Genomic DNA, 25,892 nt, shown 5'->3' with positions numbered 1-25,892 from the left:
GAGGGAGCTCTTCTTAATATTTTGACACCAAAATCATGTCGATACACCTTACCGACTGCGAGTAAAGCCACCCACGCTTTAACTTGACAGACTGTAAACTAATTAATTATTGCATGATAATGGATCCATATAAATTAGTTATGATATCAAGTTAAATAGCTTCAATAATAACATAAGCTTATAATTATAAAGTATAAATTTGTTCAATTAGATTATTATTCCGAAAATTTTTTATTAAAACTTCCTCAAATTTAAAACAATGTATTTCGTTGCAGGCTTGAACTTTATTTTAATATAAGAACAATAGTATTAAAATATAAAACTTATTTTTTAAACATTTTCGTGTAGTGTTTAATTTTTCAAGATTCATTTTGAATGTCTTAAATTGTGATTACGCTTTTTAACATGGAGATACTTTGACGGGAAACCTCTCGAAATTGGTTGAAATTTTTGAAATCTTATAAAATATGTCATCATTTTTATTATTTTGAAACATTTCAATAATGATGCATCTATCCACGTGTCAAGCATTCTAAGTTTCTATTTAAAAATGTATTTTTACAGCTTTTCAATCATAATTATTACCAAATACCTATATGTAATGATTTTCTCATAAACTTGGACTGCAAAATACGCATACTTATAAGAAGCAACTGAATATTTTAGAAAACTAAACACAATTTCATAAAATTATGTTTATTTCTCATATAAGAATTTCAAATTTTAACAAATATATATAATATTAAACTAATGCATTTTACAGAAAATATATCAAACCCTTTTTATATTTTTGTTAATTGTTGTATAATTTTTGACAAATATAGTTTTATAATGTAATGTCCAATGTAGGTTTCTCGTGAAATCTCTTGAAGTCTTTAGAAATCTTCGAGATTGTTTGAAATCTGTGTAAACTTTTGAAATCATTATGAAGTCTTTAAATTTGATCAACCCCTCGGATTGCTCTATCGAATGTTTTAATTTAGAAAATATAAATTTTACATTTTTTACGAGTTCGATGACCTGAAAGTTATTACTTGTTAAATATTTAAGACTTAAAATTTAAAATTAAAAATGTTTCTATTTTGAACACTTGCGTTTGAAAGTGCTCGATTTTTAATTATACTGCCACTAAAGTTACTTATTTTTGTACAAACTTCGAAAATATTTAATATTAAAAAATATTTAATATTTATCATTGCAGTCGATGATGCGGATGACTACGACGATGAGGAAGAGGAGCCGGAACCAGCAGAAGTGGGAATAAAGGACTTGCTCGGAGGTAACAATGACGAAGATGATTTCGACGATTATGATGAAGAGGAATATTAAGCTATTTGTTAAACAACTATTTATATTTATTTTGCACTGGTCGTTATGCGAGAAAGAGAGAGTGAATATTTTACGAAAGTGAGGAATGATTGTTACACGTGTCGCGATAAGACAGGCACTTTGTAGAGTTTACTTTTTGATTATTTTTACATTGTTTACAGACTTCACTTACGTAATGCGTCTACATTTAACCACAATCACTACATAATTCATCAACTTTAATCGCTCTCTTTTTCTCCTCAGTTATTATGTGAAAAATGAAATTTAACCTGGCGTTACTCAATTATTGATATGAATCAATGTAGATTTTTACAAATGTACGAAATTAGCGAAATTTTAGAATGAATATAATCAGAGATGAATCACTGAGTGATTCATCAATTTGGTAAATGCAAATGCAATTGAGAACACTTGCTTTATTTAAGTGATTTATTGAGAATTTTTCATTTAATCATTAACCTTTCCAAATTCTTTTCTAATCGAAGAACTAAACCTTCTATTAAAATACTTAGGGAAACGAATACAAATGGACAAAAGGATATATAGAGCCATGTAGAGCCATATAGAATTTATAAATGTTCTATACGGCTCTATATGATTCTATATATCCTTTTGTCCATTTATACAGGTTTCTATAAGACATTTAATGGAGGGAAGAAAGGAAAGAATCACCACTGAGTGAAAAGTTAATTGCGTGAATGAAAAACCACAGTATTTAAGATACGGGAAATGGTCGGTATGAACAGCTAAGCATAATTTTAAGGAATCATATTTAGGTTGTAAAAATGTTGTGATAATCTAAATCGTATAGAACTGTAAGCCCAAGCGATGAAAGACTGATCATACAATTCTCACAACATGAAACGGTGAAATTATACTTTTCCCGAAAGAATTAAAAAAAAAGAATTTTGTAGCGCTTGTGAGCTTTGGGATACATTGATAAACATCACAAAATAATGCCATTGTCTTTTTGCGATAAACTGATCAATTTTAGATTAAATTATACATCATATATCCCAAAGTTTGTCCATGAAATTGCCTGTGCAGAATACACTGTGTACTAAAGCATTTAAAGAAAATGTGAAATTAGAATTTATAAGAATCCTCGGAATTGTGTTTAATGTTTTTAAATTCAATTATTATTTATTGGATTGTATCGATTTCTTTTATTTCAATAGTTTTGCTTGATCAAACAGTTTTGTCAATGGTTTTCTTCAAAAACAAAGTCGCTTGATTGACAAAAAAATGGTGTGATATGTTGAGTGCCCGTAGAATTATTTTGGATGAACGGATTGCGTATAATTTATTATTGTAATTTCTTTCTCTGTGCATTGATGAAGAATTGTTTGTTACTCCTACTATTATCAATATTATGTTCTGCTGTAATTATATAATATAAACCTTCTAATTTATTCTTGAAATAAAAATAAAGTATCCACTTGCTTTTAATTTTGCTTGTGCTTTCTCAATTAGAAATATAATACAATATAATATGATATAAAGAAATAGTTATAAAAAAAGTATTTTTTTTAAAGGGATTTTACTTCGAACAGTACGTTTATTTGACTTTTTATACAAAAAAATGACATATTAAAATTAGCAGGTAATTTCTATAGAGATTTAACTTCTTCCAATTAGTTAGATTGGATTAAATAACAAATTAATTTGTTAAAAAAGTAGTGTATATTACGTATTAGAATAACTTTGTTTTTGTTTAGTTTTCATAACATACCTAAAATAATTATTTGAGTTTGGAATTGTTTCTACTTTACTTCGTACCAAAACAATATAGATCAAATATGAATTGAATGGAATAATTTAGAAGCCCGAAAAGGATCGTAGAACAAATAGGTGTCATACGGTAACATGGTTTTATTTACCTGTAAAACACGGGATTGGTAGATTAATTTAGATCAATAATATTCTTTAAAATGATCAAATTTTGATTGTATAACCATTAACCATACATAAAATAATCCGGTAAAATACATATATTCTTAATAAATAAACATGAAGGTTTGAAACTAATTGCCATTTTATCAAAATGAAGTTAATTTTCAAAGAAAAAAATATGATAAAAATAAAAATCATTGGGATAAATAAGCCCTTAAAATTCTCGGGAATCTGATCAAATGCTAGGAAATTATTTAAAACCACATGTAAATTTTTTAAATACCTTAAAATCGTTAAATCTCATGAAAATTCCTTGGAATCTTTTAACATGCTCTAAAATTCTTCAAATCCTTTGGAATTATTTAAAATTTCTGATCATTTATTAAAACTCTTGAAAAATTCTACGAAACATTTACAAATGCCATACATGATCTAAAACACCTGCAATTTATTTAAATCTATTGAAAATTCCTTGGAATCTTTTAAATGTCCGTAAAATCGTTGAAGTCCTTTGAAATGTTTTAAAAATGATCGAAAACATTTTAAATCCTTTTAATTTATCGAAATCTATTTGAAATTCCTAGGAATTTTTTTAAATATCCTAAAGCATTTCAAAACCTTTGAAATCCATTCAATTTATTTAAATATATTATAAATGCTTAGGGATCTTTTAAAATACCCTAAAATATTTCAAATCGTTTGAAATATTTTAAAATTTTTCACTTTCTTGATGATATTCCTTGAAATCCCTCGAAATCTTATAAAGTCCTATAAAAAATTGAAAATGTCTTTAAATTGATAAAAACCTTCAAAAACCCGTAATTCTTGGGAAATTCTTTGAAATTTATAGAAATATTATTAAATGTTGATAACTATACAAAATTTTATTTATATAAAAATTCGTTGAATTTTGGTGAAATTCTCTGGAATCTATAAAAATACCCTAAACAATTTTTAATCCTTTTAAACCCTTTAATATCCTTACAAAGTTTAGAATATTCTTTGCAATTCTATTAAAATTTTTTTAATGTCTTCAAATCCCTTGAAATCTTTGAAATAATATTAAATCCAGTCCATTTGTTTAAAGATTATATGCAAAGTAGTATAAGGCCGTGAAAAAATCAATAAAATAAGAATTTTATTCTGCTAATTACTTGTTTAATTAATCATATTTTCAAGAATAATAATAATGAAATTTGTATATTTTCATATTTTAAGTCCGAAGAACCATAACTACTTCTTATTTTGACTTTCAAAATATCGCAAATGATTTATATCAAAAGATTATCACAAAGAATAATTATTTTTACACTTATTTCAATTAAAATAAATATAGAGAAAAGACATTTTATATTGATTTGAAGCACCTTTTTCTATTAAATTCAAAATAGAATAATTCTAACTGGTTGATTTTAATTGGATTACATTTTGAAGGAGGATTACAATATTTGTGAGTGAATAAATGCTTCTAAATCGGAGAAAAAGTGAAGCGTAAAGACAATTTTTTGCACCTTTAGTTTGTTTAACAAAACAAATTTTATAATTTAAAATTTTTGAAATAAAATATATAAATTTCAATTGATAAATTTCGTTCTTAAGCAATATGATTTTTAATAAGTAGAAATCGATCACCTTATAAATTCAGATTGAAATCTGATTTTTAAAGATTACATAATTAATTTAAAACTTTATAATTTTAACATCGTTAAATTAGAATTCAGGATAAAAAGCGCGCCAGTTTTGTTGGTAGAGAAGATTGCAAACTAAAATATCCAAAATAAATCAATAGAAATTCTCTAAACGTAATTATGGCATATATAATAGAATCCCTAATAATTGTCTCCAATATTGTTAAATCATTTATTTGCAGCCCAAAAATAGAAATGAAATCATTGAAAATCGTAAAAATTGTCATATTACCGACCGAGTTATCCTTTCCGGAGCAAACATTGTATATGTCCGCGCACTCGTGGCACGAGTTGCCTTTGATTTTGTAATTTGTTCCACGTTTAAAAATAGTTCGTTCACTTGTCGGTGCTCCGACGGTGTTGATGGAATGTTTTACCTTGGATATTCTTTGAGAAATTGTTTGCCATTAGAGAAAAAAATACTGTATATTAACCACAAGAAGAGTTTCCAGATCACGAAATGTCTGTAAGAAGTTCAGCTCACCAAGCCTTTGGCACCGATGGCAGTGACTTTTCTCACAGACAAAAAGTTGCAGCACAATATCAACTAAGGTACGCAAAATCAACCAAAATATGTAACAATGACACTCAGAATGTTGACATACACTTAACGATTTATTATTGCAATTAGCGTGCATTTCCGGTCTAATGCACATTACATCTTTACCTCGTTTTTCAAGTGTAAACATCTGTTTACAGTGTACACTAAGAATTGTCTGAGTTTATAACATAATATAATATTTATAGGAGTACTTTCGATATTTTGAGCCATCTTGCAAGTCCTGCATATAGTCGTAAAAATTTGTATCAATATGTTAAACTGATTTGTGACGATTTATATAGTACGGGAGAGTTCATTTTGAAAAATCAATAAAGATCTGAAACGAGAGGTTGATTTTTAAATATAATTGTAATTATTTTTATTTTGGGGTAAAATAAGTGTCATTTTTAAATATTTTTATTTTAAGTTTCATTCAGAAAATTTGTGTTAGAGTAGGTATACACACTTTTCAATTGATCTGGAATTTATATTCTATTAATAATATTATTGTATTTGTATATTTTGCAGTGTTATCAATAAGTCAAGGCTGAAATGGTGCATATTTTTTCATTACCTCCTATTTTTTGTCATGCTGGCTAAATTGTCGGCTGATATTTTAGATTTTTTGGACATATTTATTTTAGAAATAGAGGAGCTGCAAATACCACAGGTAATCTACCGTATTTTTACTATTTTAGTTTATTTGAATGGAATTATAGTTTACTATATAGAGTAAATAATTATCTATGTAAAATTGAAAAAAAAAGTCTACTAGATGACTAAAAATTATTTAAATTGTCTTTTTTTCCTTTTCATTCAGTCAAAAATTAGAGAATTGACAATTTAAAAATTAGAAAAAATCTGTACTTTAAAGCAATTTAAATTATAAGTATCTAAATGGATTGAAAATTTCAAACTTAAACAAGAAAGTAATTTTGTTTTGATAGAAATTCAGAAATGATTAAAAGTTTGCAGCTTTTAAAAATATGAGAATTTGGAAATAATTCAACCTTGAAAATAATATAAATCAATTTATGTAAATCCTTTAAAAGGAAATAAATAAAAAAGTTAAAATCAGGGTGGCCGCTGGTCGGGGAATCTGAAAAATGGCCGGGAATTTGTTGAGACTAGAAAAATCTTGGAAGTTTACTGAATGTTTTTTTGAACCTAAGAACTTTTATTGTAAATAAAATATCGAGCTGAAACTTTGGAAAATGTATTAGAGTATAATAAAGTACGTTTACGTACTGCATTTTGGTAGGAACTTCACTGAAAATTATTTTATCTTTTTTCTGACCCTCGACATTTTTTGAACGTTCGAACTTTTTTTATACATAAAATATCGGTCTCAAACTTTGAGAAATGCAAGAGCCGAAAGAAAACTACGTTTAAGTACAAATCTTAATAATAAAAGATGTAAAAAAATATATTTCAGCTATCCATGTCCATGCAACATCAATTCCATCGGCATCAGCCGGTAACGTTGTACACGAAAATACGAACCCTGGCGGCCACTAGCCGAGGTTCTAGAGGGATCGTATTTTCGTGTACAACGTTACTGGCTGATGTCGATGGAATTGATAGTTTAAATTTTTCTTTTATGTTTTTTATTATTAAGCTTTGTACTTAAACGTAGTTTTCTTTCGGCTCTTGCATTTCTCAAAGTTTGAGACCGATATTTTATGTATAAAAAAAGTTCTAACGTTCAAAAAATGTCGAGGTTCAGAAAAAAGATGAAATAATTTTCAGTGAAGTTCCTACCAAAATGCAGTACCTAAACGTACCTTATTGTACTCTAATACACTTTTCTAAAGTTTCAGCTCGATATTTTATTTACAAAAAAAAGTTCTTAGGTTCAAAAAAAAATGCCCTTAAATACTTTAAAAACATTTTCCAGTTTAGATTTTTATTTTTACTTTTAAATTTGTGATTTAATTGATTGAAAAATGCAGTTTTGAAGACTAACAATTAAAAATTAAAAGCTTTTGAAATTAAAAATTTTAGATAACCAACGTTTTTTAGTAGATCAACTGTAAATATAAATTAAATAATGATTTTAAAAATTGAAATGCACTATAAGTATTAAAAGTGAGCAATAATTTTTTTTGTTAAAAAATTCTAAATTCGTTAAAAATAAAAAAATACGGATTTAAACGTTAAAAATTAAACTATTTCAATTCGAAAGTTGTAGTGGTTAAATAAATGTGAACGTCCAAATTAAACTTTATCAACTATCTGCAATTTTAAAATAACTTTAAATTAATGAATTTATAATTAGATGCTTTTATAAAATTTCAAATTCTATTGAAATATTCTTTCAGTCTAAAATATATCATTTTTAACCCATTCAATTTAAATTTGTAATTAAGGCCATGTGACGAGAGGGTCACGTGACCAAACCTGGTCTTCAATTTTTCATTCCCAACTTACGTCTAACCGAAATGATGAATCGCTCTGAAAGTTTGGGAAATGAAAGAGGAGGTAATAAAGTCCATGTTTCTGCTTTGTTACGGTGGAAATTTTGAGAAACAATTTTCTTTTGAAGAAAATATCAGTGGAAGTTTTCTTTCCCAACTTACGTCCACACGGAATGAGATATCGTGTTAAAAATTTGGCACGATAAATAGAAGGCATACAAGAATGTGCCTCTTGTCCTAAATAATTAGAATAGTGAAAAAAGTTTTTTTTTTTAATTACTATTTTGGAGAAATACCAACCGTGCTGTCGTCAAACCCTGCAAGCAATTTGCAATGTTGTTAATGGGCTAGTTTTGAGGTTTATATTGATCAAAGCGGGGCAAAAGTATTAAACAAGTTTCGATTGGAAAATATTAAAATTCTCGATTTTTATATGTAAAAATTATTGAGCGTTCGAATTAAAAAAAAATGTTTCAAATTTGATTTAAAAAGTTTGAAAGTCAATAGTTCTACTTCGAGTGCTTTAATTTGCAGTTAAATTTTGATGACTTCAAATGAAAATATTTTAAATTTCATTTTCCGTGCATAAAAATGTTAATGTTATCGAAATTTTCAAGAATATATATTATAAATCATGAGAATTTAGGCCTAGGATAGAAATATATCAAAACATACCAAATGCAAATCCTTCGAAGTTTAAACATTTTGTATATCAAAAGCACTTTAATGATTCATTTAGAGTTTGATAAATTCCAAAATAGAAAAAGACTTGCAATTTCGAAATAGTTGAAACAGTTTCTAAAAGATACAAGAACCACAAGTTTCAAAGAAATTGTTTTTAACAGCAATTTATTACATGTTTCCAGGCCCTGAGGTGGGAGTGGATATGGTGCTCGAGTTTGCCGTTTTCATACCTCGGATTAAAAGCCATAAAAGAAAATGGCATTAAAAGGATTAAACAATATATGATGAGTGTAATTCTTTTATGTTTTTGTCCGATTCTGTACGCATTGATCTATTATTCCAAAGACGTTTGGAACTACTTAAGCACTGATGAAGCGAAAAACATCCAACTGTGGCAGGTACGAACCCCATAATTTATTTATTTAAAAGCTATGGTTTGCTCGTTATAAAGTATTTCCCTTTTTTAAAGAGAATTGAGCAAATAATAAAATTGATTTGAGTTGAAGACGAAAATTATCAATCAAGGGTGGCAGTATAGAACTAGATAAGCAACAAAATGAGAACTTTTCTAAATAACGAAACAACATAATGTAAATTTGAAATCACCATTTAAAGATTAAACAAAAATTTCCGAGCGAAAGTATTGCTGAATTGAGGCCAAAAAAGTTAGCAAGGTTCAAGCAAATATATATGTTGAAGTTGAAAATCTAAAATAAAAACATACCGCGATAATTTTGAGATGATAATGTATTGGTTTTTCAAAATAGGCTTTCGATAGCGATTATAAATCGTATTTTCAATTTTTTACAAAATAAAAAACTTTTCCGTCATGTGAAGATGCTAAATAAGAATACGAAATTGTTGGCGCAAAAAATTATTCGATTTCGAAAAAAATATCTTGAAAATATCGGACACATTTTTATTTAAAAACTGATTGACTTTTGAATGGCTTAAAAATGCTCCATTTATTCTATAAATTTACAATTTAAAAATGAAATATGCGGTTAACTTTCAATTTGCTTACAATTATCACAAATTAAATTTGTAATCGTCATGGTGGCGAAATATCTCCTTGTTCTTTCAAATACATATTTTAAATAGACTACTTTGGTTAGAGAATAAAAATTAATTTCACTGAATAAAAAAATTTATTAATTGCCTTTAATTTTGAGTGAACACCAGACATTAAGATTTCAAAGACTTCCACAGAATATCTATGAGATTCAACCGATTTAAGAAGATTTCAAGGGATTTTGAGAGATTTTATGAGATTAAAAGCTTTCTCAATTTTTAAAAAAATATTTCAGCGTATATTTTAAAGTTTTGAAAGTTTCAATGGATTTTAAATAATTTGTAGCAATTGCAAAGTGTTTTGAAAGGATTTCAAGTGACTCAAGAATATTTCAAGGGATTTTCGCAAATATTTTTAGATTTCTTGGTCTATGAAACGATTTTAATTTATTTCAAATAATTTTAGACGTCTGCAAGGGATTCAGATAAATTTTAATGATTTTATCAAAGTTTTTGATGGTTTCCCAAATATTTCAGGGCATATCACAACATTTGAAGGGTCTTAATGGATTTCAAACCATTTTTAGGAATTTCAAAGTATTTTAATGATCTGAGGGATTTACCAAGAATTCAAAATATTTTCAGATTTCACAGCACTTCCAAAAGAATTGCAAGTGACTTTAAAATATTTCAAGGGACTTCCAAAAATCTTAAGACATTTCTTGGCCTATGAAATGATTTTAATGGATTTCAACTAATTTTAGAAGACTTCAAGGGATTCAGATATATTTTTATGATTTTCTAAAAGTTTTATATAGTTTTCAAAGTATTTCACATAATATTACAAAACTTCTAAAGGTTTTAAGTGATTTAAAAATATTTTAAGGGATTTGATTTCAAATACTCTAAACTATTTTTAAAGATTTTAAGCATTGCCGAAGTATTTCAAGATATTTTATGGTATTTTATGAGATTTCAATTTATTTCTAAAGATTTCTTGGGTTTTCGCAGGATTTTAATTGTTTTCTACTAATTTTAAGGAATTTCAGGGGATTCATAGGGATTGCAAAATACTTTAAAAGATTTCAATGAGGCTAAGGATTTCAAGTAATTTTAGAAGGCTTAAATAATAATGAGGTATTTGAATCGATTTCAAGTTTCGTGAACAAAATGTATTGTCATCTACGGGCTTTCAAAAATGTTAATTAATTATGTCGGACTTAAAAAATTGTTGAAGTTTTTGAAAGTATTTGAAATTATTTTAAACGCTTCAAAGATTTCATAAGCTTTCAGAATATTTCGAGGTATTTTACTTTTAGATTTCAGTATTTTTATTCGAATTTCTAAGTAAAGTGTGTAATTCATTAAAAATACGTATATTGACCAACTTGGGCCTTTTCAGTGCAATACAACGTAGTACATAAATTTGGAAGTACGTATTCCATTATCGCACAAATTGGGTGCTTTTTTGTTTGCTAGTATTTTAAATCGTTTAACTAAAATTTTATTAAAATTAGAAGACAAAATTATTGTATAAAAAATTCAAATTTCGAAAAAACCACTTACCGCAATATTTTTTGGATTTTTCAAGAATTATCATTTTGACATTTTCGATAAAAATGTCGGTTATATAGTTCTGTGCTGACACTTTTCAAATACTAACCTTAGAAAATAAAAAATGGCATTTTCCTCTTTTAGGGTTTGCCATACGGACTTTTATGGTATGGTTTTATTCTACTAGCCTCACAAGTACATTCGTTCTCCCTCTATTTCTCTTGGAATCTACTATCAGCCTGGAAAGCTAAAGGGATGAGACATTTAAACTAAGCCAACTGAAGTCTGTAAATACATTTTTAAACCAAGCAATTGAACTGGTGAAAAGACACAAATGCAAATAAAAGGAATATACACATTCGTATATTTATGTGATATTAGTTAATTAAGAATATCTATTGCTCACTATTAATAAATAACATAATATATACAGTGAAGTTATTTATGAAAAGATATATTTTGTAGGTGGCAACTAAGACTTTGACAACATCTCAATCTGATTTTACTGCAGGGACATGAAAGCACTAAAGTCTATTGAAATTTCAAGTCTTTCCAATCATTATACGGAGTTTGCTTCGGTAGAATTATACTCAAGAATTTCAAAAACTGCTGTTTTTCTCGTATTATTAGAGTCAATTAGATTTTTTTCAATTATCCTCTCTTAGGATTGAATTGTATTGCGAGCCAGGTCAAGGCAACACCTTTACCTGATAAAACCTCGCAAATCGCGCACGCGGAAGTAATAACAAGTGAAAACGCCATCACTCACACTAATTTAATTAAGTAAGAGCTTTTCCATTAACGGTGAGTATTTCTTGAAATGCAAAAACTCGACAAATATTTTCACTGGAAATTAAGATATTATAAAAATATGAAAATGACCAAAAATAAAATTATTTCTATGCTAAATGGTAGAAAATTTAGTTAAAATTATAGAAGTATGGGGTATATTTACATATTCTAGTAGTACATTTATATATTTCAGGAAGGTTGAAACATTTTAAAAAATCGGTGTCTTTTAGGGTGGAAATTTTAATAATTTTAAAATTAATTTTTTTAATTGAAAGAAAAATGATCGTTGCATAATCCAATTATTTATTGTTGTGTATTAGAAAGAATATTGGAATGCGTGAGATTGCAAAGCCAAAGTTAATCTCCTCTCACGATTCTAAGAATGCATAGAGAAGTAAGTGTTTAGTTTTATGGTTTTGGTGTGAAGTGACGAATGCCATGATCTGGAGTACAGGGCTGACTGTTTTAAAAAAAGGGCGTGAGTGTGACATTTTTATGACCTAAGTCTAGGACCTTAGTCGACAGTCGTTTTGCTTCACTCATAGGAGTTAGACGAACCTTTCTTCTGCAATTTGAATAAACTGTTTGTTTATATAATTAAAACGCAGTATTTTTATCTCTTTAAATAAAGCAATTTCCCATATTTATGTATCGATAAATAGTATTCTAAATTATAAAAAAACGTTAATAGTAGCACTTCGAAAAATGGATCCTTCTCGATTACTCATCGCCCTGGTTAACAACACTAACATTGAAAAATTGGATTTCACAATAATTATATGTTTGAATATCAAATTAGAGGTCATTCCATTCATTAATTGCTATGAATAAAATCATTTCTAATGGTTTGTGTACGCATTCCAAGATAATTTCGAGTCCAAGTAAAATCATTTTGATCGCGTCATAGTCTGACGTGTTATTTACTAGAATGTGGCGTCACACTCTAGGTCACACGTAGTCATTCCTTTCTGATCAAATGGAAAAGAAACAGAAAGCATTTATTGAGTCATTTTTTTATTTGAGTGCTTATTTTCATCTGTGTAATTATGTGAGATGATATTTTTGTAATCCTTATTTATAGTTCACGGTGAGGCATAAAATAAAATAATACCAAAATTTCGGTTTAGGTTTTTAAAAATTCGGTACTTTTGACTTATTTTTAATATTAATTTTTACTACGGTTTTTCTAGAAATGGAGTCTCGGTACTGAATTCATTAAAAAAATTAAAATACCGATTATTTTTGCTTTAAATGAGGGCGCCAAGACCGATAAAAAATTAATCATTTTACAATTAAAAAGCCTTAAAATTGCAAATGTGAATTCTAAATTTTACAACGGCCCAATTCAACTCTTAAACTATTAAAAATTCTGTACGAATACATTGATTTAAAATCATGAAATTTTTTTGTGATAATCGAAAAATTTAATTTCAAAAGAGCACCAATAAAGTTGTATCCCTCTAGCTCACGTGAAAGACCCCAATTCAACCACTAACATATAAAAAATAATTAAAAACTCGAATTTTTATAGCTGAAACTCACACTAATTCAGCCCATGAAATTCCCAAAATTAAGCAAAAATACACAAATTAAAAAATTTGAAATGTTATCGATGATGTTGTTGGTATCTGAATGCCAAAAGAACACATAGGAATTTGCATTCTTGTACTTAATGTAAGTCGCATCGCAAATAAAATCCTAACGTTAAAAAATGGAGAAAAATCTAATTTCAAAACTCGAAATCTTTTCTGAATGTATGGAATGTCAGGGGTTCATTTGGGATGAGTTACATATCAGCTAGAGGGATGAACATTTTTTTCTTATGTGTTTTTTTGCGTCAATTACCGCTATTATCAGCGAAAAAATTTTGAGCTTTAAAATTAGTTTTTTTTCTGAATTTATTAAATGGGTTGTATTGCAATCAGTTCCACATGAGCTAGAGGGATTAAAAATTTTTGGAGGGCTTTTGGTAATAGATACCGCTAATCTCAGCGATGAAATCTCGAGTTTTTAATTTCATGTATGTTTACTGAATTCTTGAAATTTTAGGGGTTGAATTGGGGTGATTTTGATATGAGCTAGAGAGATGAAACCTTTTTAGAATTGTTTGGTATTAAATGTCGCCAATATCAGTGATAATAATTCCAGATTTTAATTGAATGTGTTTTTGCTGATGTTTAAAATGCTATGATGAAACTTTTTTGTGCAATCTTGGAATCGAATGCTGCCTTTATAACTGAAAACATTTCGTGTTTTTAATTTAGAATATTTTTTTATAGAATTATTTAAATTTTAGGGGTTGAATTGGTGTAGGTTCCGCATGCGCTAAGAGAGTGTAATTTTTTAGGTAGGTTGCAGGACCGCATATAAAAATGTCTCGTGCGTTTAAAAAAATATTTCATGTTGAATCGTTGGAAAGTAAACGTTCTTAATTCAAATAACTTTATATTGAATCTGCATAGTCATTTAAATTAAAGCGGTTTGTAATTAAAAAATTTCACAATCAATAGTGAAACTATTTTCAAAAATTGAATAATTTTATATTGAAATTATATGAAAAAGACAGTTAATAGTTGGAAAATTGAGCAGTTTGCACAATGATTTTATGTATCGACTTGGTATCAAGAGTGAAACTTTAATTATTTTTCTTGCTAGGAAATGATCATTATAGAATCTGCCTACGCTCTTAAGAATAAAATATTATCACGTAGTGTGACTGGAATCGGTGAGATCATATGTATGGAGTTACGATCTGCATTCAATCAATATCTTGAATAGTACTTATTCAGAGGTAATTACTCGCAACAGACATTTTTCATGTCACTGTGGAAAAAAGAAAAATCCATGCCCCGACAAATTTTTGTTCGTCAGTCCTGCTTGTTCCAGTACTTATTGTTATTATTATAAAACAAACCGAGTCGTATTGATCAGTTTACGTCACACACTATATTATTTCCTTCCGCGTTCCACAAAGTTCATCCTGAACATACCGTATGATTTGAAATTTAGGCCAAAGGGGTTCAATGGCTTTATATATACGCTCGGTTTAACTCCATGATTAATCAAACTGTTTCCAAATGCCTCTTACCGGCCTTTTAGAATTGAAATTGTAATTCAAGGGGTTTTCATCTTTATTTTCTACGTGATTGTTTTAAAGGAAAAAAACACTGGCCATATTAAAATACATTTTTTATTCACTACTACTGTTCGGAATGGAATTAATTTTATATTGCACAATTTATTTGATGCCAAGTACGTATTTTATGAGACAACATTTTTAATAAAAGTATTGTTTTCTATTTTTAAGTGTGTAATTTAGAACTAAAAGCTGGTTATATTTTTTTTAACAATTTAAACTATTTACTGAATAAAAAATATTCTTTGTGCCTTTATGAATTGTTGTAAAGCGGGAACGTAAGAGAAAGAATATTCTAGCTTTACCAACGCTTTTTCCTAAAATAGAATAGTATCGTAGGCTCAGAAGAGATAGCACTCCCTCCCTTTCTAAGATAAGGGATATCGCCTGTACTCTGGATTCCAGGGACCGACCCTGCAGGGCCTGGGAGACAGATTCATTCCTTGTTTGACTGCTACGGCTGCAACTTGTGTTTCAATTAATAAACTATCTGACTAAGTCTACGAATCTGTGTCAGGACAACATTAAAATAAAGTGACTTTTCATTCAGACCGTCACATTGTATTAAAATATATTAACTGACATCATTTAAAATTTTCCTTAAAAAAATGAGTAATATAAACAATTTTTTAATATCAACTTTTGCGTCTAAAACTGTAAAACTTGGAAAGCTATGCTTATTATTCCATTAGCGTTTTTAATTTGGAAACAGTAGAATCTGATTGTCAAATGCGGTATGCGCCTTATTTTAAGTTAATTAAAAGATCTTGATTAGATTTTTAACTGCGTGATAATAATTGGGTTTAGAGTTTTTGGAGCGAGGATTTACTTTTAGTAAAACTTCTTTAATTTTGACTCTAAAGTGTTTCCGGTCTCGAAATGAGAAAATTATATTTCGGTACAGTGCTTTTCTGTGGTATATTGCAGACACACCTCTCCCACGAGCGAGTCTTCATACTTCCGGTTTTTCGCACGAGGCAGTACACTGATGACGATGATGATGAATCATTGGCTCTCCCGTGAATTCTTTTCCCCCTTTCTTTCGTCTCGCGGTCATGCTTCGCTTCATCTAGCAAGTCAAGACCTCAGAAGAGAATGTTTCAAATGGAAGTGAAAAGTTATTTTCAACTTCAATTATCTGATCACTAGCGCATTCTTCCCTGTGTTTTTAATTTCCAAAATTAAAAATTTAATGATTTAAAAATCCAGTAAAACTATTTTTATTTGTAAATGTTCAAAATCAAATAATTTGAAATTAAAAGTATTAAAAATTGAAAAATTGAAAACATTGGACCATTTCATTACAAAGAAGTTAAAATTGTACAATTTCTACTTTGAAGCGTTCAAAATTCAATAATTTAAGATTAGAATTTGTAAAACATTAATTCGAAGCGATTAAAATTTGACAATTTGAAATTAAAACCAAATTGAATGTTTCAAACCTAAAGCTTCTGAAATTGTAAAATTACAAATTATTATTACATTAATTTTTTTAAATTTAATATTGAAATTGATTAGACAAATTTCTTTAAGGTAAAAGAAAAATTGATCGTCATTTTCTCCGTTCAAAATGGAAAAATATGCATTTATAAACCTTAAAAATTGAATCATTTTCAAAAAAATGAGCAAAATAAAGTAATTTAAAATGGGGAAAATTACAAATAAATAAATTTGTACTACGATACGTTTAAAATTACACGAATCCGAACTTCATTTAAAACTGAACAAATTTTTAATTACAAAGAATTGTGATATTAAAACTATTTTATACTAAAAAATCATAAAAAATGAACGAATTTTAAATCGTTTATTATATGTTTTTCAAAATGAAACTACTTCACTTTTAATTGCAAATAGGGTACTTATTAAAAGGGAAAATTAAAAATTCAGCGTTGAACATAAAAATGGATGCTCTAAATCTTCAACTAAAAATCAGACAATTGTAAGATTTTCTATTGAAAATTGCGTGCAGTAAACTTCCACTTATAGACCTTTTCATTTAAGAGCAGAAGCAAACGCGAAGTCTTGACCACCTTCAAATGTTTCGGGCAGTTTTTACTCCCGTTTCGGAAGTGCGAAAAAGACCCCATATCTTTGTCTTTCTTCCTCTTATAAACATTGCCCGAAACATTTGAATATCGCCTCACATGAGTCCTGGTGTTTTCCTTAAAAGAGATGATTTATTCTAACTATCGCCCAGACGAAAGTTCACCTAGCTGATATCCCCTATACACACGCTTATTTGAAATTGCGCAGTTCGATCACCTCCCACCACAGTCACTGTACGGGATGTACGATCACGTCCGCATCAGTGGCTGGCCAATTTGAAAAGAGGTTCGATGAGCAAGAAACCCGCGTTGTTTTGAATGGAGTATTTTTGCATGGCGTCCTGGGAATACAGACGTTTTCGTGAAAATGTTCTAAACGTAAAAATAACCCAGTGGGCACACAAGGACATGAAAAGATCCAAAGGAGTTCTTCAAGACGTCAAATCATATGACACAGATGAAAATTCTAAGGACGTCTTTAGGACGTCCCGGTGCCCACTGGGAAGTCATAAATTCTCAAGTGTAGAATCTATTTTCTCAGTTATGTTCTATTCTTTTGTCGACAGAAACACTGGAAAAACACTGGCATGCATAATGAGCAAAAGCGCTAAAGGTCCGCGACTTTTCCAACTGCACAAATCGGATCCGCCTGGAGCATAATATTGTGAAAACTCCGCATGCGAGTATCTGCGCACTGCACCTTTCCACTATGATGCTTTCAGTCAACAGTCACAACCGTCTCTCGCCCCTTGAGCTGACATATGAGATAAGCCCCTTCAGCTGAGAGTATACACAAAAACGCCAGTACAAAAGAAAGCCTCAGATCACAAGTTTATCGACCACGGCTTCGCCTCGGCCGACAAGTACATGTGTCTGAGACATTTCGTATTTTACTGGCCTAGGTATATGTAATATACTATTTTTGCCGTACATTATTTTACCTGATATTCTACGATTTCAATTTAGAATAATTAAATCTGAAGTGATTAACTTTAAAACTGACTAAATTTGAAACCAAATACTTTAGAATATTTTAGTCTAAAATTATTAAATTTAAAACTGACTAAAGACTTTAAATATGAAATTTTGCAATTTCGAAATGTTTAATAGTGAAATATTAACATTTGAATTTGATTACAACATCGAGAAATTTAAAATTGGAACCTCCAAAAATTAAGAAATTTTATTTCATCCAATTATTCAGTTGTAAAAATTGTTATTTGACTGAATAATTCTTCCTGTAACTCGAGTTATAAAAGTTACTTCATGATCATTATAAGATGATGTGACACTTTACAAAAATTTCGACCTAGAATTTTTGATTACGGTAATTATGGGTCTTTTTCTACATTGATGAGGACGACCTTGCTCAATATTATAGAGTTTGCAAGGCGTTTCTGAGTCACCGTTGTGCGAGTCTTTCATTGTCCTTGGTATACTGACGAAAAAATCGTATATGAAACTAATTTAAATTAAAAATAATCCAGAGTTGAGTCTCACAAATTTTTAAAGTATTATTGTACAATTTCCAAAAGTTTTGAATTTGTACGGTTCAAATCCAATCATTAGAATCATTCAATGTCCGTATTCTTTTCTTTTTACAATAGAATATTTAATAAAATTATTTAAATAAATTAGATTATAAAATTCGTAGTATTCTTTATATTATGCATTTGTTCTTTGAAAGACATTTCAATTATGAGTAAATTCTAATTATTTTTAAATTATAATTATTTTAAATAATTCACATCGGGAAAAATGTAAGTTTATCAACAATCTGAATATGAAAGCATTTTTTCTGTGGGATTCCGAGTGAAGTCCGGCTAAATTATTACTGAGAATGAGACAAATCAGTACTTAAATACTGACTTTTCTTAAAAAATTTTAAGCAAATAAGGACAAAAGTACAAGAAAAGTTCCATATTATTTTACTCAAAATTTTTACAAATCCTGGTGGGATTTATGTGCGAAAAAAGTATTTCTAAAATAGGCTAAAATAGTCCCAAATAATCCTACTTATCGTAAATAGTCCTACTTATGTACCTAGTACTTTTTAAGGACATTTCCCATTAAAACTGATAAAAATACTGAAAATGAATTGAAACATTCCTATAGTACTTTTTTCCTTAATGGGACTTTTAAAAATGTTTAATTTGTCTCGTACCCAGTCAACCCTGTTAACTTTATATGAGATACTAATGAGATTCGGAGAGAATTACAATTATTTTAACCCAAATTCGATTTTATGAAAAAAATTCTCCTGGCTGCGAAAGTCATTTAGCCCGTATAAAATTCAAACGATAGTTTCCTTATGATAGGACAAATTTACCCAAAAATATAAGCGTAGGTTTTTTAAGAAAATCTACTTTTAGTATTTTCAGAAAAATCGCGGGCTATATCACTTTTATGGCCAGAAGATTTTTTTTCTTAAAATTAAATTTTCTTATTTTTCTTGTTTATAACAACAGATACGAAAAAAATGTTAAGGAAATAGTTTACACAATTAAAAACGTTCTACAAAAAATTTCTTTGCTCATTTATGATATGTTGCACCCTTTTTGAAAAAAATCAATATTTAAAAAAATCTCTTGATCAAAAAAACGGCTTATACCGCATAAAACTTATAGAATATTAAAAAAAAAATTTAATAAAAAAGATGGAGTTTGCCCATTTTTACAGAAATTGCCCATGCGTTTCTAGTCCTACAACTTGTTCTTTAAAATTTTATATATATAAATTAATAATAATTGAAATTCAAAAATGTCTGTGATCATCTTTTTCATCATTTTGTGACAGTTTAATATCTATGCAAATTTAGGTTCACAATAATGGGTAAAACAGGACAAATAAATTAAAATATTCCAAACAACAAGCGCGTCCTGATTTTGAAACTGTGCACAGAAAAGAAATTTATAATATATTTAATAACAGATTTATACAGGTAAAAGAACTGGCTGCTCTGCTGCAACTGCAGTTTCCCGAAATAAATATTTTATTTTTCTCGAGAACGACGAATATTCGATTATATGAAAAAAATTCTCCTGACCACAAAAGTGATTTAGCCCGCATAAAACTCACAAGGTATTTTCCTTATGATAGCACAAATTTCATCTAAAAAAAAAACATATTTTGTTCCCGAGATATTCTGCCACTTCAAGTGTAGAACTAGCCTGATTTTAAATGAATTCGGTTAATAATTTTAAACCAATAAGTTGCACCGACGACCAAATAGTTGAACTTCCAAATAAAAGAGAAGTATTTTCAACAAAATAGTTGAAATTTTAATCAATTCCCGTGTAGAAATTCAAATGGGGAACTAGTCTGGTTCCCGACCATTCGACCCCACTTAAAGTCGGGGGCTAGCCGGATCATCTGACTAGCCCCCGACCAGTAGCGTCACGGTATAGTCGGGGGCTAGTCAGGTGACCTGACTTATCCTAGTCGGGGCCTGATCGGATACTAGTGGGGGTCATATGATAATACCATCCGTGTGGAATATTAACCAAACTCCCCAAAATTTGTGGAACATCCCCTAAAAGTTTGTCAAAATACTTATTATTTACGGAAATCTACATAAACTTTTTTGAAATATTTAAAAGTGCTTTAATTTACCCAAGATTTAATGGGGAACATATCCTACGCTTAAAAATACATAAATTTATGTAACTAAAATTTCCCAAAATTTGTGGAAGCTCAAATAAAGGTGGTAGTTTACTACTAGGATACTGCTCTTCACTGATTAATCAAAAACTTTTTCTCTTTCCAATTTCAACTGCATGAAGGATTACACTTTATTTACATATGGCAAACCTTTCAGAACAATTTAAAAATAAGCATCTGTACAACTTTTAGAGTCTTATGTCTTTGGGCAGACTTTTCACCTATATCTATATGTATTTTTTCCAATATGGAGTTTCTTAAAATTCCATAAAAAGGTATTTGTAAATGTTCCTAGAAATTCGCAATTTTCTAAAAAATACTACAAAAAAATAAGATTACGTCTTTTTGAAGATTTTCATCGTTGTTTTTATAAAAAGTTGATTTTCTTCCAAAATTATTAACTTAATAGTTATTTATTAAGTATATTTGAGATGAATTTAACATTAATAAATCTTTTCTCCGAAAAGCGGTGTAAAATGATTGTTAAATATTTTCTTAGTGTTTTAGAATAAAAAAATCATTACGCTTTTTTTAGATATTACCTGATTTGATAAAACCTCGCCGAAAGCTCAAACATAATAATAATCCGACCAGAGCTCCACTAGCTCCCGACCAGAGCCTGCAGATTACCCGCACGGAAATTAGTGAACAAAAAGGCCCGACTAGCCTTTGACCAACCACCGACCAGCCCCGACTGAAATTTTGACAACAAAAAGCCCAACTAGTTCCCGATTAGTACCCGACTGGGTACTTTGTCAAAATTAATAACCCGATCAGCCCCCGATTAGTGCCCGACTTGTAATAGGGCCAAATTGGGCTATTTCGACACTGCTTAGTCGAATTTTGAACCTACAAAAAAGTATTTTCAATCAAAATGCCAAATTTTGTAAGAAAAAAAAAGAAGAATCAAATAGTTGTATCTTAAATCCAGAAAGACAAATTTTGTAGAAGTTAGTTAAATTTTCAACTAAGAGAGATTAATTTTCAATTAAGAACTTGTCAACCAAAAAATATGAATTGTCAATCAAGATTGATGAATCTTATTTTCAAAAAGATTAATTTTCAACAAATCAGTTGAATTTGCATTTACGAATAAATAGTTGAACTCGTGAGAGAAAGGGATGCCTTTTGAACAGAATAGTTGAATTTTCAATCTAAAAGAGGAATTGTCAAACAGTTGGTATTTAACAATTCTTTAATAAAAAAGATTAAACTTGAACAAAAAAGAGTTCTATTTAGTATCAAATAGTTGATTTTATTATCCAAGCAGACGAATTTGTTAGAAGACAATGGCATTTCAAACAAAATAGTTAAAATTTCAAGGAAATCGTTAAATCCTCGACTAAAATTATGAATCATAAAAAAATGAATTTTTAAAAAAAGATCAATTAGTTGATTTTTTAATCAAAAAAGTTTCATTCTCAACAAAAATTTTACAGTGGATATTTTGACCAAAAAAACATTTACATAAAATTTATTTTAATTATTAAATTATTAATGATTCATTTTAATAAAAACATTTTTATTTTAAATAAAGACATTAAAAAATTGAATTCAACAAAAAAAATATGATTTTTAACAAAATAGTTAAATCATCAACTGAAACATATTCATTTTTAAACAAATATTAACACTGTAAACCAAAAAATTCAATTTCCACCAAAAGAGATGAATTCTCAACCAAGAAAGATTTTTCAATCAAGATAGAAAATAATGTTAACCAGATTATTGAATTTTCGAGTCAAAAGTTGAATCCTCTACGAAATAGTTAAATTTTCCAGTCAAAAATACGAATTGTCTACAAAAAAGTTGAATTAAAACTTCCAAAATATGAATTTTCAACAAAAAATATAATTGTGAAACAAATAGTTAAATTATAAACTAAAAACTCAATATTAAAAAAGAAATGGAATAGTCTTTGAAGTACAAAAAATGGACTTTTAACAACAAAAATAGAGTTTTTAATTGAGTGGTTGAATTTTCAACCGAGAAGGTGGACCTTCAATTAATAAAATGATTTTCAACCTAGTAGTTGAATTTTAAATCAAGGCGATTAATTTTCTACCAAAAAAAAGACAAATTATTACAAAATACATACATTTTCGACCAAACATTTGAATTTTTAACTAAAAACGATGAAATATCACCTGAAAAATTGGTCATTTTCACTTAAAAAAAATTAATTTTCAACAAAAACAAAAATGGATTTCCAACAAAATAGTTCAATCTTGAATCAATAAAATGAATATTTTACAAATTAGTTCAGATTTCAACAAACTATAATTGAATTTTTAACGAAAAATGTAATAGTTGAATTTTCAACTAAAAATATAAAAATAGAATTTTTAACCAAAAGAGATTAATTCTTAACCAAAAAGTTAGAATCTCTTATTACAAAAAAATGAGAAAAAGGAGAAGTTTCTTGAAAAAAGTGAAAGATAGAGGAAGTCTTTAAAAAGGGGGAAAATAGGGACTATCGGAAAGAGCATTTATTTAGATGGTTTATTTGTAAAATAAAATAACTAATTTTAAAACTTTCAAACATTTAGAAAAATTATTATTCATATTTATGTTTTCTATTTGCGAAAATCACATTCTGCGTAAACCTCTCCCCCGTATCACAAATCGTTCTAAAAATAGTAGTTTTTGAACAGCATCTAATTTAAAAAATACATTTTTTACATCTTAAGCCTATTTCATTATTGCACTGACCCGTTATCCTTCTAGCTCCTACCCATGAAATGAAGGACTATCCTTCTTTTTCTAATCTCTCCCACCATCTTGGGACAGAATGCGTCATCGCATCGCCACGACACGACGCGACGAGAACCGCTCCCAGCGCGAAGTCGGTACCAGCATTGCCCAGTATTGCTGCATATTGCCAAGCAAGAACCAAGTTGTTCTCCAAAGAGCGCGACGCGATCATCGAGGTTTAAAAACGTCTGCCACACCCACAGCTTCTGTCAATCGATAGACACTTGGCAAAGGGTCAAGTGCCATCCTTGCAACGTATATTTCTGGTTTCCGTCTACGAGTAGCATCCTCAAGTTCACCGGCTTTCAAGTTTCATAATAAGCGGCCGGTGAGTTCATCGCTGTTCTTTTATAAGTATAATGCAATTACGCAGAAGAAGTGTCAGTGAGATGTAACAACCGATGCTAAAGTGTTGTGATTTTTAAATTTTCATCTGAAATATTTTGGCTATTAGTTACCTATCACCAATGTTCACAAATATTACATATCTTTCTCGCATTTTAGACTGAGCGGAATTGTAAGTACCGTTTTAAAATGCGTTCAATTCCTTTTCAGGTCAAGAGAGAAACAAAACGTGAAACGCATTTTTCTTGGTATTCAAAATATTTTTTCCGAGATTTTTTCTAATTCATTTTTAAAAGACTATTTAACTTGAGAGGATGTAGATTTCAATCAAATGGAAGGTCCAAGTTTGAAAATCTTAATAGTTTAAAGTCTACGAGTTCGGAATATCAGTGATCAAATTGAGACGAATTAGTATTGCGTGTATATTTTTTGTTCAAGCCAACTTTCATCATAATTATTTTGTACTTGAAAGTATAGTATCTGCTGATTCATAGACGTTTCTAGGATTACTAAAGTTGCAAATAATTCGATCCTATCGTGTAATAATAAAATTTATGGTGCCGAGAAGTCGTTATACTGAACCAGCCTGAACTAGCTTTCTGTAAATTACCATATTTCTGTTAATGTGTGATCTCTTTATTAGAAATTATATTTATAAATAAAGAATTTAGAGAAGTCACCAGACTCATTTTATGGGAATTCCGCGCATACCTATTTTCGTATTTAAACGCAAATGTTTTGCCCCCTCTATCGTTATTATCTAGTTCTTCAAAAGTTACCGTGGTGTACGTATATTTATACTTTGAATGGTTGTTTATTTCATTTCCACTCTTAATTTATGTACAATTGTCAATTTCTAATCTTTTATTTTGTCTATCAACATTTGGAAACAAATGCACCCTGAGAACAATTTTTGGTTCAAACAACAAAAAGATATTTGGTTGCTATAAAGAACATTTTTTTTCCCAGACAAATTTTGAAAGATCAATCATATATGTTCCGTAAACCGGGGTAAAGTTAATCATGCAGGGTGAAGTTTCTCATCTCCTAATTTATATTTTTAAATTCAATATCTTATTGCCTGGGGCAAAAAATTAAAGGTTATCGATTATTTTAATTAGTAGAGCTGCCAAACTTTATTCTGCAGATAATTTAATGCGAATTTATTGGTTAGCATCATTACTCTACATTAGCGTTTTACCCCAGTTTACTTATTCGAGATATATAGTTTTCAACGGTTCAAATACAAAATTCGAAACTACAAACGTTATTCTCTCGAATAATAATTAAAAATAATTCCAATTTAAAAATTAAAAATTTATTTTTGTTTACCTAGACAACTTTATTGAGGCACCAACTTTAATGCATCAGCAGAGTTTTCTTAGTAAATTATATGTAAATAGATCGGGAGGCAGTAAATAGTAAGTTTGTAGAGTTTAAGTAACAGAGCGACAACAGGGGCAATTTCTACAAATGAATATATGACTCATGGGAATAATGAACCTAATGCATCACACATGACAAATATGTGCAATATGGAGATAATATTGAGATAAATTATAATCTCATTGTAATATAATGACTAAAAAACAGATAATATGTTTTATGTTCTCTTACTCACGTATGGCAAACAACATTTGTTGAGGAGATAAAGCTATTTTAACTACAATATTTAAATTTACAACGTAATTTTATCATTAGCGGCCAATAGGTTATAGAAAAGATATAAAATATATTACATTTTATAAAAAGATTACTATGCAATCTTAACTAAAGGTGGAAAAATGATTGATTTCAGAAATACAGATAGAATGGCAGCTTCTCAGTATTACCATGTGCAGGTGAGCATCATAGACAAAGACATTTCTTCAATTCTAATATCAATAGAATATTCCATGTTTCATAAACAATTTAATATTTTTTACATAAGCTTTTACTATATTTAAAAATTCCATAGGGGTATCTCTAAAAAACTCTTGGGGAGTAGAGTTGAAAGTTGCGTTAACAGTGTAACTTTGCGTTCATATGTAGTTTTGAGTT

The 25,892-nt window shown here is 28.8% G+C and overlaps 3 protein-coding genes across 8 annotated transcripts in view; all 3 read left to right on the top strand.

Moving 5' to 3' along the window:
• The window catches only part of LOC117179727 (transcription factor IIIB 90 kDa subunit), a 28,011-nt gene extending 25,266 nt beyond the window's left edge, over nt 1-2,745 (top strand). Inside the window, exon 16 of the mRNA XM_033371774.1 lies at nt 1,202-2,745. Coding sequence (XP_033227665.1) covers nt 1,202-1,329 — 128 coding nt within the window. The 3' untranslated portion in view covers nt 1,330-2,745. The remainder of the gene's footprint in view (nt 1-1,201) is intronic.
• A 2,444-nt stretch (nt 2,746-5,189) lies between these two features.
• LOC117179731 (protein jagunal) lies at nt 5,190-11,545 on the top strand. Its single transcript, XM_033371784.1, has 4 exons — nt 5,190-5,462; nt 5,980-6,121; nt 8,735-8,950; nt 11,262-11,545. Exons 1-4 carry the CDS (start codon nt 5,371-5,373, stop codon nt 11,388-11,390), a joined length of 579 nt encoding a protein of 192 aa, XP_033227675.1. The 5' UTR covers nt 5,190-5,370; the 3' UTR covers nt 11,391-11,545.
• Nucleotides 11,546-23,574: 12,029 nt separating this feature from the next.
• LOC117179730 (annexin B9-like) overlaps nt 23,575-25,892 on the top strand; it is a 10,135-nt gene continuing 7,817 nt past the window's right edge. For 2 of the 6 annotated variants that reach the window (XM_033371778.1, XM_033371777.1), the window contains exons 1-2: nt 23,576-23,835; nt 25,651-25,693. In XM_033371778.1, the coding sequence (XP_033227669.1) occupies nt 25,664-25,693 (30 nt within the window). In that variant the 5' untranslated portion in view covers nt 23,576-23,835; nt 25,651-25,663. Of the gene's footprint in view, nt 23,836-23,896; nt 24,025-25,650; nt 25,694-25,892 lie in introns of those variants that run through there. The other 4 variants (XM_033371783.1, XM_033371780.1, XM_033371779.1 and 1 more) reach the window with 3 other exon arrangements.

The sequence above is a fragment of the Belonocnema kinseyi genome, chromosome 9 (assembly GCF_010883055.1).
Source record: "Belonocnema kinseyi isolate 2016_QV_RU_SX_M_011 chromosome 9, B_treatae_v1, whole genome shotgun sequence".
Classification (NCBI taxonomy): Eukaryota; Metazoa; Arthropoda; class Insecta; order Hymenoptera; family Cynipidae; genus Belonocnema; species Belonocnema kinseyi.
The sequence above is the reverse complement of the archived record's forward strand: the minus strand, read 5'-3'. Positions and strand labels throughout refer to the sequence as shown.